The sequence below is a fragment of the Neolamprologus multifasciatus genome, chromosome 11, assembly GCF_963576455.1.
Source record: "Neolamprologus multifasciatus chromosome 11, fNeoMul1.2, whole genome shotgun sequence".
Taxonomy (NCBI): domain Eukaryota; kingdom Metazoa; phylum Chordata; class Actinopteri; order Cichliformes; family Cichlidae; genus Neolamprologus; species Neolamprologus multifasciatus.
In genome coordinates, this window is record NC_140449.1 from 23,172,189 (window position 1) to 23,188,776 (window position 16,588).

A 16,588-nucleotide genomic window follows, 5' to 3' on the forward strand; every position below is an offset into this window, starting at 1 on the left:
CCTTTTTAATTATTTTCATATGTGCTGTAATTGCTTTATGGGGGAACTTTAACTTTTTATCCTTTTCCCCCCAATTCCTTTCACATAGTCTTTATTTTTCTTAAAAATAAATAAACACATTTATGTTGTTTATTTTATGACAATCATGCCCGTGGATCAGGTATATTTGCTGGAATGTGCAAATTTGCGAGGTGTTTACAAGAGTGGACTGTACCATAAGAGCACAGGGGTGTCGTGATCAATTTCTCGGATATTTTCAGATTATATTTCTACGTAATGATACACAAAGTAAAGATGTTTAATCGTTTGAAGTGTAATCGTAAAATGAGATTTAAATAAAGCCCCACAAATGCACAAAATGATCGGTTTTCCAACACCTAAAATTGGTTTCTTCCGTCATTCTCCGCAGTCTGCAGTGGATATGGCGTCATTGAAAAGTGTACGAGTCGAGAAACTTCATCCATGTAAATAACGCCAATAAGAAAGCTGTGTGAGAAGCTTTACGCAGCAAAACATACTCCATATATTTCTCTATATAAATATATTAATCGTTTTGTTTGTTTTTTAAAACTATGCCCCGGAAAAAGCCATTTAGCAACAAACAAAAGAAGAAACAGCTACAAGTCAAACGGGAGAGAAAGAGAGGTAACAGTATTTTGCCGTTAGCATGCTAGGCTTAGCAGTTTGCTAACGGTCCGTGCTCCATAGCTGAGTTTAACTGCAATGACTCTTTGTGTCTGCATGTTGTCGGGGGTTCTTAAGTTGATTATCAAATCACTAATTTAGCCCGTAACCCGAAGCCAGTGCTTGTTTCAGCTAGCAGTCATAAGAAGCAGTGTGGTATAACTTTGCCTTCGGAGTGGGCAAGTACGTGAAAATTAGCGCACAGACTTGGGTTAAATGTGTTAAATAATGCAAAGTCGTGTGCTTGTTGTTTAACCATAGAAACTACTAGAGACAGAGCTACTTTAACAGAGGTCTTGGACCGTGGTGCTGTCAATAGGTCAATTTATTACCACTAATAGCATGCTGGGTTTAAGATTTTCCATGTGCTCGCTATGTTTCAAGTGATAACGTGATTTAGTTTCCATCAAGGACGCCATAAAATGTGACATAACTTGTCAAAACTAGGCATGTTCCAACTAGGCACTTTCTGAAAATCCTGCCTTTCCTTTAGGTGTTGCTGAGTCCACTTAAAGCGTGATTAACAAGAAAAGTATTAGTTTTCATAACAATGTTTATACTCAAGTGCTTACTGTAGCCAATAAACCCTTTAAGACATACACTGAAAGTCTTTTCTACCAAGGTCAGGTCATCCACACAGGGTAGTCAATGAATTCTGCAGTGCAGGAGGACATTATGGATTTATTGTACCCTCCATTAACTAATCAAGAGGTCAGGATAGTTGGATGTGAATTTCATAAAAATTATCATGTTCAAATTAATTTATGCCTGGAAGCATTTAACATTTCCACCAAAATGAACCAATAAACCTGTTAATAAGCACAGTATTTAAGCAGCAGACAAGTTAAAAGAAAATTTTTTGGTATTGGTTTGTGATCTTCCAGGTGACACAGGCTCTGGACCAAGCAGTCGCAATGCCAGTGTGGAGCGAGGAGGAGAGCGGCAGTCAGATACCTCAGACAGCGAGACCACTGATATTAGAAGAATAAATCAGCAGCCCTTCAACAGAGAAGGACGATATGACCCTAACAGGTGAGTTGTAAGAGTACAGCAGATTTCAGTATAGTACAGATTTCAGATTCTAGTTCTGTAAAACTGAGCGAAATCCAACAGCCTGTGCTTGAATTCGCACATAAAAAAGATGCTTAAGTAGGAAGCAGCTACATTTTGATAACTAATTGGAGGTTTAGAAGATCATGCAGAAAATAAGATAAATTCACATGTGTTGAATTTTACAAAAATAATGTAATTTGTGTTGGACATGATTTGCAGTCAAAATGTAATTAACGCTTATAATCTCATTCCAGTTATAAAAATAAAAATTCTACAACACTTAGAAGAATACAACGATAAGAAGGGTTTTTAATTTCACAATTTTAACTGCTGGACACAAACTGTCTCATGCTTCAAGTCTTTCTTAATATTCACTGTAGAATTGAAGCTTTAACACCCCATTTTTATGCTGATTACTCAATCGGGATCGGTTTCCAGGTCAAATGGTCAGTAAACAAAGAGAAAATTCAGATTGTTGAATTTGTTGCCTTTACGTACACACATCAAAAGTATTTAAAAGCCACTGACACTCAGCAGAAGCTGTTCAGTCATGGAAGCCCATGTCACGAAGCCCCTCATACACATTTATGCCAGAGGAGGTTTTGAACACTGCAGTTAATGGGTCAGCAGAACGTCGGTGACTTTTACGCACTCAGCACTAAGCGAGCCCATTCTGTTACTTTACTTTGTCTGCCACTTTGTGGCTTAGTTGCCGTGGTTCCTAAACCCTTTCACTTTGCAATAATACCACCTACAGTCTAGGAGGGAAGAAATTTCCCAGACTGACTTGTTGTAATGGTGGCATCCTTTAATGGTACTATGCTCGAATTCAATGAGCCGTTTATAACAACATATTCCCTTGAAAATGTTTGTAAAGATGGACTACATGGTTTGGTGATCAATTTGCCTGTACTGAAAACACCTTAATTCAAAATTAAGAGGTGTGCCCAATACTTTTGTCTATACAGTCTTTTTCTTTGTTTAATTTTTTAAATTATTATAAATATCCAACAGTAAATATACAACAAATTAGAAAGTGAAGATATCACAAGAGAGAAGGGAAAAAGGAAACAAGTAGGGAGTGATCTTCTAATCCTAAATTAGGTTAAAATAAATTAGGTCTGTAGGACGTTACATAGTTGACCTGTTTTTCCCCCAGTATAAATCAAATGCTCATATAATGTATTTGTAAATAATGTGGTTCAACCTTTCAAATGTAGGAAGAAGAAGAAGGCACATTTTTCACTGGATAGGGGCTTTCATCATTAATTTGTCATAACAGCAGACAGTCATACAAAGGCTCAACAGGGGGTTTTCTCATTTTTTAGGTTCCGACTGCACTTTGAGAAAGAGGGTAAAGAGGAAGTGGAGAAGAGGAAGAAGCTGGCCAGGGAAAAGGTGCTGCAACAAGTCTCAGACAAAGAACTTGAGGTTGACATCAATGACATCTACCCCTCAGAGAAAGGTCTGATTCATTTTGGTGTTAATTCTTTCTTCATCCTAAAATAAACCAAACATGAGCAGAGTAGGCTAATGGAGTGGGTCACTGCTTGACACACAAACACTTGATTATTCACTGCCAGGCCTTGGTTTCCCACGACGGCCGTCCTGGAATTATGAGATGACACGGGAGAGCCTGCTGAGGAAAGAGGAGAAATCGTACAGAGACTACCTGGATGACTTGCACTCCAGAAACCCACCTGGCTCTCTCAGCCACTTTGAGCACAATCTGGAGGTAACTAAGTAAAGGAGTTTGTTTTTACTGTAGAAGTGCCACTGCACAATAATGAAATGTAAAAAGTTTTGATGGTTATGGGGGTTTTTTTTCACCCGCATTTGTGGTGAGTCTTGCAGGTCAAATTTTGTTTTAAAAGTTCCAGGAGTACATTTGCTGCCTAAACTAACTCAGGCTGAAGTGCTGATTTTTTAGGAGAACCTTTGTACTATGAAGTTGCTTTTATTGTTGCTAAGCACTTAATCTCAATTATTATGGCTTCTTATGATTATGAAAGCAAAGTAATGGGCATAGAAAACAACTTTGTGCACTTTCACCCCTACGTAAAAGCTCAAACTCATGCACTTTTTACTGTAGCTGCAGCCAAGGCAATTAAAAGAGAGCTAGTTAATTTAGTTACCAGGATCTATCTAAAAGAAGTAAATATCTCTGTAGGTAAAACTGTGGAAGGATTATGGCTTTTGGGACTAACAGATGCCCTTGTGAGGCCCCACCTCCCCGTGAATCTGTGTTCAACACCACCATCACATTTTAATTAATTAATTAATTTTCATAATTAAGCTATTAATTCATTTTCATAAGTCTTAAAGCTAAATAAATGATGGTCATTAAGTTAATGACTATTGAGGTTAACTAATTTAATTTAATTAAGGAGTGATCCTTCAAAAGACATGAATTGAATTCATTAAAGCACTTAGTTTGAATTAGAAATTATTTGGCCATTAGTCTCAGATGAAGCTACAAAACAGTATGAATCAGAATCTGAAAAGGCAGAATGACAGAGGAAATTTAAGCACACAGAACTGAGGCTGGTTTGTAGAAGGTGGGCATGAACATGGTTGGACCTGAGTGATAACAACATAATTAAGTTTGACAGCACCGCTAAGCAGAAGAATAGCTAGTATCCCGGTGACCCAGGATTGCAGGCAGATGAGTGAGCACAGATCTGTCTTATTGAACGTATGCATAAGCTTAAATATAATATTGAGCCTAAATAATTTATAAATAATGATTCTAACTTCACAGGGCTTTAGTTTATATAAATGCAATGCTTGTGTTCAGTCTAACAACCTTTGTCCAGAATCCAACAAGTCAAAACACTCTCCACTTTTTCAGATGAATCATCACACGCCACACCACTGTGGTTAAACCTCGTCATTTTCACACTGAACCAGGGCTGGTGACTAATTTAATGAAATTCTCTGCTGTGCCACTGTGCTTTCATGCGTGTCTTTTCTCAATATTGGTCTTCATTTTGCAGTCATGGAGCCATTTTAGTAATGTGGTAACTGCTTTTTGGGTGGCAGAACACTTCTGCAAAAAGTCTGTGTTCTTGAATCATTTCTGACTCTTTGAGAACAGATGAAACATGAAGAATTGCTGCTTGTTAACACATTTTTAGGTAAGCTGATGATTACCCAGCAGACCTGCTGTGCCATATTTGTCTTAAAGGCATAAGTGTTCAAGCTGTTATCCAGCATGTGGTTCCAGGACTTACCACAGACTGATTATTTCATTTCTTAGCTCAGGATGATGTAGGGATTACAAAGAGTTATAGAACATAGCTTTGTATTGTCTGATATTTCCCACTGGTAGAAGCACCATCATATCTTCCTCGCATGCTGTGTTATTGTTCAGATTTGCTCCGAGTATGAAACCGATAACAATATTGTTCAAAACCACAAGCCCTGCAGATCATTTAATTTCATAGTGGGGGTTCTTGGGCCATATCACAGCAGAAGCAGGGCTGGTGTAATAGGTGATCCTCAGTAGTCTGAAATTGTCTGTTTATTTTGTTTTGTTTTTTAAAATGGAAGTCAGGATAATAGAAAAATATAATTTAGATTAAAAAGCTGATTGAACATGTTGTTTTTCCCGAATAGGTTGATTACATTAGACTTTAATGGAATGCTATCATAAACCTGCAACTTATTTTTTTTATATTAATAGGAACATCAGAAAGCTGTCTGTCATTTCGACAAATATAAAAACTGAGGGTGGTCTTTGGACGGTACATGGTAAAGTGGTTAGCGCAATCGCCTCAGAGGTTCAAACCTCCCTGAGGCCTTTCTGTGTGGTGTTTGCATGTGAAACCAGCTTCTCAGTTTGTAAAATATACAGTACTGCAGTGTAAAGAATATTTGAAATCTAAGTTTTAAGCTTTGGGACTCATTTTTTGGTTTAAATGGTGTTGGTTATTCCAGTTTCCGTAGTGGAAGTTGATTAAGTTAATGTTGCCTTTTTAAGCACTGTAGCTGGTTTTACTGCCCTTCACTCTTATTTCAGGGGAAAAGCATAAAGCTGCTTTGTGTGGTTTTGACTGTGCAATGACCACATGTGTCACATGGTGATTATTTTTATACTCCTTCCTCTCATAAGTATGCACCCTCCTCTGTCATTATTGTGATAGAGATTAAATGCTGTTAAATACAGGTCACTAACACTGACATGTTAAAATGACAGGTAATAAACCTGAAACGTGTTTGTTTTTTTTGTACTCTGGCTCTCTCAAAGCAGTAAAACAAGTTAATAAGAACTTTAAGAAAATAGTTTTGCATTTACACATGTGGCAGTTGTGAAGCATCATTCAATTGGAGAGTGAATGTTTAGGCCACCTGGGAAATTTAGGTCCAATATTCAGTCCCTGTTCTTGGTTCCCAAATGAAGTCTCTGCAAATTAACTAAACATCTGGCTCTTGAGCTGCTAAATGCTCCACCATGTTCACCAGCTAGTTAATAATTACATTGGTCTGCTGTTTGTCAGCTGTGGAGGTCTGGTGCATTGTGTTATTTAGAGCTTTTTCTCTGAAAACAGCTGCCCACTGCAGCTGAACCTGCTGAACAGTTGTGGGTCAAGCAGCTAATCAGCTTGAAACTCGGTATCCATCTGTGCAGGTCGGAGCAGAGCTTTCTATTTGTTAAATAACTCTCTTTATGTACACCGTTACAAGCAACCACTCTGACTTTGTCTTTGGGTTTATATATTTGTGTGTAGTCACTTGGAAAATGTTCGAGTAGTTTCTAACACATCCTCAAGTTGAGTAAAAAAGGAACTAGTGAATTTGTTTTATTTACAGTATTAAACCTCATTCTTCTTCCCCCATTTGCTTTCTTTCTTTTAGACGTGGAGGCAGCTTTGGAGAGTCTTGGAGATGTCGGATGTGATTCTTCTCATTGTTGACATCAGGCATCCGGTAGGTAGAGTTGGTAACCACTAGATGGAGACACAGTCAAAAGTTATTATTTATCTGTTTGTTTACCTGATGCATTTTATCCTGAAAGCAGGTTTTGTTAGAGAGAGCCTCGAATGGGAACAGAGGGCGCTGAGTAGATAGCAAGATTTCTATACAGCTATTACTACCTGTAGGTGCACGCTGGAAGACGACAAAAAAAGATATAAATTAGAAAATTATCTCAAATGCTGCTTTGGCATCAAACGCATATTGTCAGTTTACCCACTTTTTAGATGTAAAATTGAGTTTCATGAGTTGCACCAAAACTGTCTGCTGATTATTTGAGAAGAAAATAAATGACCGTATTTTATATGTGAATAAATTTGACCCTTCATTCGTCTCTTCAGTTTATCAGAAATTTCACTGGAACATTTTATCAGCATCTCATTAAATTGTATAGATGCTGTGACCTTGCTGATGAAGTGAGCTGAATTTACTTACTGCTGTGTTCAGTGTGTGTCTGTGTGATCTGCTCCTGAAGATTCAAGTCAATTCAGTTTTATTTATATAACACCGGTTCACAGCAACATCCTTTCCAAGGTGCCTGATATTTTAAGGAAACTATATTTCCATATTGGATAGAGAAAATCTCACTAATCAGATGATCTCCTACCAAGCACTTGGTAGCAGTAGGGAGGAAAAACTCCCTTTTAAAATGAAGAGATCTCCATCAGAACAAGGAGCACTGAGAAGATAAAACACAAATCTACTGGAAATAGAAGACAAAAGTTAATGGCATCAGTAGTGGCCCATAAATGAGGAGAGGTGAGGTGCATCACGGGACGCCTGAGCTTATAGCAGCAGATCTGATTGTTCAAGGTCACCTGATCCAAACTTAACTATGAGCTTTGTCAAAGAAGAAATTTTAAAAGTAGAGTTTTGTCTGACTCCCAAACCAAAACTGGAAGGGGTGGGAAACTCAAGGTATCACAAGTAAGCCTGCACTCTTAAGCTCTTTTTGCATCAGTACCTACTCAGATCAGCTCAACAGGACTTGAGGCGATACGACTCTACTCGGCTCATTTTCCATTTCAACTGAATACCACCTAATGTGCATGGGACCGTTATAGCAATGCGGCCGACTGTCCTGTGACGTCATTTGTATGCGACACAAATGCTACAATGAAGGTGGAAGTTAAAGTGGTGTTATACCTGCTGCTCGGTCTGTGGCTTTATGTCAGACTCGGGGACCACAGTGTTGTTTCCATGTAGCTGTTTCCCTCGTTGCTGGGTTTCAAAAACAGCAGTTTTGGTTTTCCCGAAGGAGGAAACCGAGGACGAAACTCTCATGGGTCATGCATGCAGTCTGTTGATGTCACATTTTCAGATTGCCTCAGATTGCTTGGAACCCCAGTGGAGAAGGCACTTAAAATGTACCCCGTACCAGGTACTATCATCTAATGGAAAACCTTGAAAAACATGTCAAGTCGAGTCGACCTGACCTGAGTTGGTACTAATGGAAAAAATGGTATTAGATCATAGTGGTTTATTGGGCCAAGGTAGTATGATGGGGTTTGATCATTTCAGCCTAGATATAACAAACACATGGACTAGTTTTTTAGCGTTACTCTAAGAATGTTTATAAACACTTTATAAACATCTGAATTCACATTAAAAATAAAAACTAGTTCCGTGCTTCTGACATGGTTACATTTCCCTTTTAATGCAAATTTAAAAACAGTACACTTATATTTGTTTCTATTTATAATGATTCAATCTAATGGGTTATTTTTTCAAAAGGCAGTAGTTGTTATGGAATGCCTTTATCACCTCTTGAGTGGACTACTGCAACTCCCTGTACATGGGATTACCCGGTCCCACTCACTCTCATTTGCAGATGGTTCAGCATGCAGCTACTTTTAACTATCAACAAAGAAAACAGAGCAGATCCACACTGGTTCAGCTCAGCGGCACTAGCTACCTGTAAGGTTTTTCATAAATGAATTTTTTTTTTTTCAAAGCCCTCCATGGATTAGCTCTGCGATACACAACAGGTCTTTAGCTCAGTATTTTGCCTCCAGGTCAGCGAGGTCATTGTTCCAACAACTTCTCTCAGTGCCCTCTTCTCGCCTAAAAACCAAAGGTGAACCAAAGGTTTTTGATGTACATAAGGTGTACCTATTTTCTGTTGGATTTGGTTAAGTGTGAGCTCCATCATTGTTTTGTCAAACTACCTATGAATGTTTCTATTGCTCTTGACTTGACCTGTATACCACCCAGGTGCTGCAGTTCCCTCCAGACTTGTATCACTACATCACTGGAGAGCTACAGAAGCATGTGGTCCTGGTATTGAACAAAGCCGACCTGTGTCCTCCACCACTGGTAATTGCTTGGAAACACTACATGGCCTCCCAGTTCCCCCACCTGGAAATAGTTTGCTTCACCTCACACCGTGGCCAGCCATACAGCACAGGTGAGGAGAGGGAGAGCCAATGTTTGGGGGGGGGGGGGGGAGTTATAGAGAGAAGAAATACATGAAAAATAAAGTCATAAAGACAAACCTGTCACTTATTGAACTTATTTCAGCACAGTGTAATCAGAATAACCTGCTGTGTGTCTGTTCAGCCCCTGTGGTGACTGCAATAACTGTTGTACTTGTCTGTTCTGTTCTGACTCACAGTCCTCCAGAAGAAGAGGATGAGGAGAAAGGCTGACTGGAGTCAGGCTGGAGGTCCTTTAGATATCCTAAAGTCTTGCCAGGAGATCACATCAGGGAGAGGTAAGAGAAAAAGTCATTTCACTGTTCTTCTTTTATAATAATAATGAATACATTAAGTTATACACACAATGAATTTAATCAGCATTTCATTCAAAATGTTATTGATCATCTTTTTGTTTTTTGTTGCTTTGTTGTTTTGTCAGTTGACCTCTCCAGCTGGGAGCAGAAGATTCAGAGAGATGCTGTTTCTGAGCGGCTGGACGGAGAACGGACAGATGAAGGAGCAGAGTCTGTCTTGGTGGAGCATCAAAGTGATAGTGCTTTGGAGATGAGCAGTCCATCACAGGAGCTCTACAAAGATGGTGTTCTTACATTGGGCTGCATAGGTAATCCATTTCTCAGAGAACAACAATCTTTGGCCAGAATCAGTGAACATTTTCTTTTCAATTATAGCAAAACAGGTTCTTGTTAAGAAACTTGGAAAGTATATCTTAGTATTTTCTCCAGATATTGCTTTTTTGGTAAGAAATTAGAATATTTCACAGTATTATTTCACTTTTATCTGATTAGGAAAGAACATTGTCTTACCAGTCCACAACAATATAATTCGCTTTTCAGATTAAAAACTAGAGGACAAATAGGTTTAGCCTGAAGGCCATATAAAGGAAGTCATGGTATGTCTGTTATGTGTATCTTGATTATAATCGAGTGTACCATTAGTAGATTGACCAATCTCAATATCCAGCCTGCTTAGGCTAATAGTTTAGCTTGTAAAGTGACCTAGTTTGTCTCCAGACCTCAGTCCTGTAGAAAATCTGTGAGGAAGCTGAAGCTTCATTTTCCAAGCAGCAGCCAAGAAAACTGTACTTTCTATAAAGAGCAGTGGGCTACTATTCCTTCTGAGATTTGTCTAAACCCAGTGACCAACTACAAGAAACGTCTTACGGCTGTGATTATCAACAAGAGTTCCAGCCAAGTACTAACTAATGTTTTGCTTGGGGATCAAATATGTATTTCACTCAGTGACTTGCAAATCAATTTATAACTTTTATGTTATCTGTTTTTACTGGATTTGGTTGATATTTTTATCTTCGTCAAAATGAAAATACTAGAAAAATTAGACAGAGTTTATTTCTTTTCTTTAAGCAAATATCCATAAAATAGGGTGTCAAATAATTATTTCCCCCACAGTACCTTCTCGGATTGTTATTGTTAGTGGTCAGTCTTGCTCATAACTTTAACTTAAATTAAACATACTAGAATTCTCCATCTAGATCTTTGGACGTGTCTGTGAGTGTCACAAGGTCATAGCTGTAGGTGTTCCCTCATGCAGAAGAAGTTACTTGTGTGAATTCCTCTCAGCAAAGTGAGAAATGTCAGTAGAAATGTTGGCCGACTGCAAAACTGTGGCTGAAATGATGGTGGTAATTTCAGTGTCTAGTGTGGCAGAAGAGGGAGGGTTCAGCCTTCAGAATAAAATACAACAAGAAAAGTTGTCAGGGAAAATATTGGCTCTGCAGCAACCTCCCATGATGCATTTCATTGCGCTCAACCGAGCGCCCAGCAGGTCATTTGAGTTCATATTTGCCTGTTATAGGCACAGTATTTTTATTTCTCTGCTTCTTGTAACATATTCTGTATGTGTGTGTGTATTGTTAAATCAAACTGTGCATATTGGAGCTTATCCAAATTGTCTCTTTGCAAAGTTAATTGAAAAAAAACAACAACAACAAAAAACACCTGCTCGATCTGCTTCTTGTGGTGTTGATGTGTGAAGTGACCGTACAATTGGTGTTTCTATCTTTTAATAAAAGACATTGCGTCATGCACTTAAAACATGCACCTCACTATCATTAAACATTAAGAAGTTTTTACAAACGTATTTTTTTGAATCTAGTGTTCCTGACTGAATGTAGTTATTGGCATCTGAATATAAATTCACAAACAGTGACTCTTAAAAAGAATTTATAGAGCTTGAACACTGTAACATATGAGTGCCTTTGTAACCTCTCTTTCGTTTTCCAGGTTTTCCCAATGTTGGTAAATCTTCAGTTATAAACAGCCTGGTGGGAAGGAAGGTGGTAAGCGTGTCTCGAACCCCAGGTCACACCAAATACTTCCAGACCTACTACCTCACTCCGACAGTCAAGCTCTGTGACTGCCCCGGGCTGGTCTTCCCCTCCCGTGTCAATAAACAGTTACAGGTACAAGTTCACTGTTGTGTACTCCAGAGCAGATGTGACTTTCACTTTACTTGCCCGATTAGATGCGGTAGAAACATAATTGTATTGAGCTGCACACTCTCCAGGAGTATTTTGTGTGATTGTCGCTTTAATTTTTAAACAGCTCTTAGTTGCTATCTTGCTGTTACCAAAGGTAATTTCTGACCTGTCTTTATTTTGTTCGTGAATTTCTTCCTCTTGTTTTTATCTTTAAATGAATTTTCTATAGATTCTGGCAGGCATCTACCCAGTGTCTCAGCTACAAGAACCTTACAGCTCAGTGGGTTATCTGTGTGAGAGGACCCCCTTCCTTTCCATACTGAAGCTCAAACATCCCAGTCTGCAGGAAAACGAAAGAAACCAGGAGTCTGAGGAGCCCAGCTGGACCGCCTGGGATGTGTGTGAGGGTAAGGTGATAGTTAGCGTCACAGCATCTGAGTTGTTGTGGTCGTTGATAGTTTGGAAACTTCAATACACTAAAATATTGAGAGGATAAATGGCAAGCTTCATTTAATGCAAGTCACAGATCTTTATTGATTCTAAAATAACAAAATCAGTACAATTCAAAGGAGAGCCAATCCCCCTGCTGCAGGGCCACTGCCATTATTTGCTCTCTCTTGTCAACACAGCCTTGTAGTAAAAATCAGCCAACAATGCACTGGTCCATTTATCAAGTCGAATTGAACAAAGTCAATTTTTTATGTAGCACATTTAATCACAACAAATGCTGACTAAAGTGCTGCTCAACGTCACAAAAATAAAAATGAGTCAATAAAACAATTAGAAAACAAATACTGACGTGCCCTAGCTGTCTGTGGCACTCAGCCCCAGGCACATTGTTTAGATTAAAAATGTACATCACAAATATAAACTCTGGCCTTTAAACGGGCTCTGTTATTTACTCAGACAGCTAGATGTCCATGTCACTCAGGCAGTATTATTTGGGCTGTTCTCAGCTGTGGATTCGGTGCTCTAACAACCATGTACAGTAGCAGGGTGGTGTTTTAGTAAAGCACTCAAAATAAATTACAACAGCCTCATTCATGATAATGAAAGAACGAGTCAGCCAGTTTTGTGGTGTTTCTAATATTATCAGTACAACAAGAGAGCCCAGTTGTGCACAGGAATAGGCAGACGTGATATTTTGGATACACAGACATTATTCCTCTTTTAATTATACCTTCATTTGATAGACTGTCACCAATTTATGTCATGCAAATGCTTCCTTCTTTCAGCTTGGGCGGAGAGAAGAGGCTACAAGACAGCGAAAGCAGCTCGCAACGACGTGTACCGTGCAGCCAATAGCCTCCTTAGGTTGGCGATTGATGGCAGATTGTGCCTCTGCCTCAGACCGCCCGGGTACAGCTGCTTGAGAGGTAAGAGAAGGCCCTCTGTGTCTCTTCATTTCAACTCTGAGACTATTCGAAAAGTTAAAATGCCAGGTGGATGGAATTAATTTATTTTGGGGATTATTTATGGTCTGCAGAGCACTGGGAAAATCACCCAGACTTGCCAGAGATTATGGCTCTTCAAGGAAGAGCAACAGAGGAAGAAGGAACCGCAGAGAGGGACGATGAGGAGGATGGCGAGTCCAGCACTGAGCCAGAGGAAGAGAGAGACAGGGATGCGGACGATGACGAGGACGGAGATGGGGACGATGAAGATGAGGGGTTCGGGCACCCGAGACGAAGCGACGATAAGCCATCTGGCTTTACGGTCAACATGTACAACGTCCTTCGGGAAAATGAGTGCGAGTGATAACAGAAGGAGACGCAAGAAAGAAATAACCTGTTCCTCTGCTCTGACTTTTACCCATCTGCCCCAGTCCACTCTTCGTTCCTTGTTTCCCATAGACCTGCATTCCTCCTCGGTTTTTTTTGTTGCACCTCCGCCTCCTCGTGTCATTACCTTCTCTGTACATTAACATGCTCGATTCTAATCCGTTCATATAAAGCATATTCCATGCTGTGCCTCTGCTCTGCTTCTTCTTCCTTGAAGCCTTTGTTTTTTAAAGTGGAGCTTTTAGGAATGGGTTTGGTTTGACTTGAGCTTCACACATTGCATGTAGTTCTCAGAGACAAAATGAAGTAACTTCCCTCAGCCTGGAATGATCAATATCTTCATAAATGAGTGACCTCACAGCTGAGATGCCAAAGTTTGGAAAAGTATGATGAAACAAATCAAATGCACTGTTGATATGATGTCATTCACTGAAGCAGCCATTTGGCTCTCAGAGCAGCTGGAGATTAAAAGAACACAACTCTAAATCTTTTTCATTGACCACAGCGTGTCTCAACTTTGAGTAGAGGGTGTGGGGGGGACGTGGGAAATGTTAGGCTGTAAAACTAGAACTAATAAAGTAAACATTTTACGCACAGTTACTGCTATTATGAGTCAGTTAGAGATAATTTATCTGATCTGAATTTACATTATTCTGTGTCAGAGAGTGATGTGGGTTTTTTGGGGGGAGGGAGGAGTGGGTGTTTACACTCCTGTATTGCTGGATGAGGCTGTTTCAGGAATTAAACCTGTAGTGTTTTAACTACTACAACTGTTTTCCATAGATGTTGATGGGGATTGTCAGTATTTCGTCCAGGATTCGGCTGCGCTTATTCAGCATGTTTATATGCTGATGCCAGCACAGTGAATTTTATCCAACCGAGACTGCTTAACAATAATTGAAGGGATTGTTTAACATTTATTTGATTTTTACTCTTTTGCCAAAAGGTATGTTTGAAGATTGAGCCCTTTGTTAAATAAAGCTACAGCTAGCAGCTGATTAGCAAGACTGGGACTAGCGTGACTCTGTCGAATGCTTGTAAAATCAGACCATAATTGGCCAGAAGTTTGTTTAATCTGTTCTAAAAGCTGCAATTTGTAATCTTCTTTTTCTTTCTTGGTTGTTCTTGGGCAGTGGACTCCTGCCACCGTGAGGTTTTGTGAGCAGAGAAACTCTCCCTCATCAATAAAATCCTATTAAAACTGCAATTAATTGTTACATTTCAGTATTTTATAAAACTAAAAGAAACAAGATTAAAAGTTTTTGGCCCACGTATATTTAACAAAGTGAGTGTATGATACCTTAGTCCTCAGTTGCTTGAATGTGTATTCTGCAAGTTGTTGCAGATGTTTGGTGGCTGTCACTCTTAAAGCCCCATTGATGCAGGCCTAGAGACTGATCAGTGACCCCCTGATCACCAGTGATCTTAGAGAAAATTTTGTATTCAGCAACCGCTGCTGGCAGTTGCTAGCATCAAAATGGTCACAAAGAAGTATGTGGTGCTGTACTGAAAGCCTCCTTATGATCACTTTGATTTCCAGCAGGTTGCATGGAAGACACCAACTTGTCTGCAAACACTGGCAAACAAGTCACTCAGCTATAATGGGGAAAAAAAACAATCCAGTGCGTACCAGACAGAGTTAGCCTCGAAGTTTAAAAGTTGTGTTTATTTTGAAAGCAAATGTTCAGGTTTCCGGTTTGCACTGCACTTTTCACAGTTGCACTACAGATCGAAGATCCATCTGCTAGTAACCAAAGCAACCTCGCACGGATGCTTGTGGTGTATCATCGCCACGACCTGCAATAAATACTAACCAGCTGTTATGCATTTTTCTTAGTGCCCTGAGATCCCCCGGGGGGTGGGGGGGTTCTTTTATTTTAAAATATTTTCCGATGGAAAAAACTGAGATATAATGGCCTTTGAAGATAGTGGAAGTCTGATTTTTTAAGCTTTTGACGTCTCCTCGCTGGCTGGTCCCTCTGTGCACTGCTGACACCTTTATATGAAAACTCAAAACACTGTTATTAAAAAAACAAGCGATAAAAAATTATCAAATCTATTCCTTTAAAACACACAGAAGGAGATACTGGCCATTACAGCTTCCACATGTCCTTCATTATATATAACATTATGCTCCACCTCTTGTCTAAAATTTTAAAGTGGACATTTCTCTGTAATGTGCGATGGCCCCGCTCCAAACCTGAGTGCTGTATTATCGTGTGCTGTTGTACATCATTCATGTGTTCATCGAGGGAATCCCATAGCACGGTGTTGTGTTACTGTGTAATACATCACACTGCAGCAATGACACGCTGTCATTTCTACTATTGGTACAATGAAAGTAGATGCTAAACACTACCATGCTGTTAGAAACACAGCAGAGTTTTAGTTGTTTTGATGTGGGAGGGTTTTTTTCCCTGGAAATATTGAAACTGACAGCGTCTGGAGAGTGTAGTGTGAGTGTAAAGGCTCAAGGTGTGTTCAGGCTATTTGCTGCATTCCTCATTTCATTCCTGGTATGCCTAATGATGATGACTGGACTGCTTTCTGCAATAAAAGAAGATAACCTTCAGAAACTCTGGCATCTTTTTTTCTTCTTCTTTTTTTAGTGCATTGTTTAATGATGTGTTTATGACATTTGCTTGTATCCAGAGCTGTAAAGGACAGTCTTTCTACGAAGTCCCCCGTCCACCACATCCTCCTAATTTCAGATGCACATAATTAAGCTTTTCCTTTGAATGGTTTGACACAATCTTCCAGGAGGTTTGTGATCAAAGTGGGCAACTCAGACATGTGGTTGAGCATTGTCAGACTAATTGCTGTTGGTATACTTCCTGAATGCATAATAGACATAGATACATGTGACTTATCATGGCGATCTGGGTGCTTTATAGTTGTATAGTTGTCTCGTAATTAGTTGGGTGACTTTCTTTTATGAGTACCCGAGGGAGATAATTACGATGATGAGATTTAGTGACGATAACGATCAGCTGCATGTTGCACAGATCTAATTAAAGTCCTCCTAAACTACTTAATTGGTAAATTTCCAGATGGCCAATATTTAAAGCAGATACCGTGAAATGAAGTTAAAGTTATCAAACCACAAAATCATTACAGCGTTATTAAAGTTGTTGTTGAGGTTGAACCCAGGTGAAATGTCTGAATGTCAGTGGAGATGCTTTAATCAAACCTTAAACATAGTAATTGTAGTTGTAGCCATC

The 16,588-nt window shown here is 39.3% G+C and overlaps 1 protein-coding gene across 1 annotated transcript; it reads left to right on the plus strand.

Moving 5' to 3' along the window:
- The first annotated feature begins 436 nt into the window (after positions 1–436).
- gnl1 (G protein nucleolar 1) lies at positions 437–15,943 on the plus strand. The gene is made up of 12 exons (XM_085177040.1): positions 437–645; positions 1,569–1,716; positions 3,066–3,202; positions 3,321–3,472; positions 6,595–6,666; positions 8,926–9,118; positions 9,326–9,424; positions 9,568–9,750; positions 11,390–11,568; positions 11,816–11,993; positions 12,822–12,962; positions 13,073–15,943. The coding sequence occupies exons 1-12, from the start codon at positions 573–575 to the stop codon at positions 13,342–13,344; spliced, it is 1,827 nt and encodes a 608-aa protein (XP_085033166.1). The 5' UTR covers positions 437–572; the 3' UTR covers positions 13,345–15,943.
- Positions 15,944–16,588: the final 645 nt, after the last annotated feature.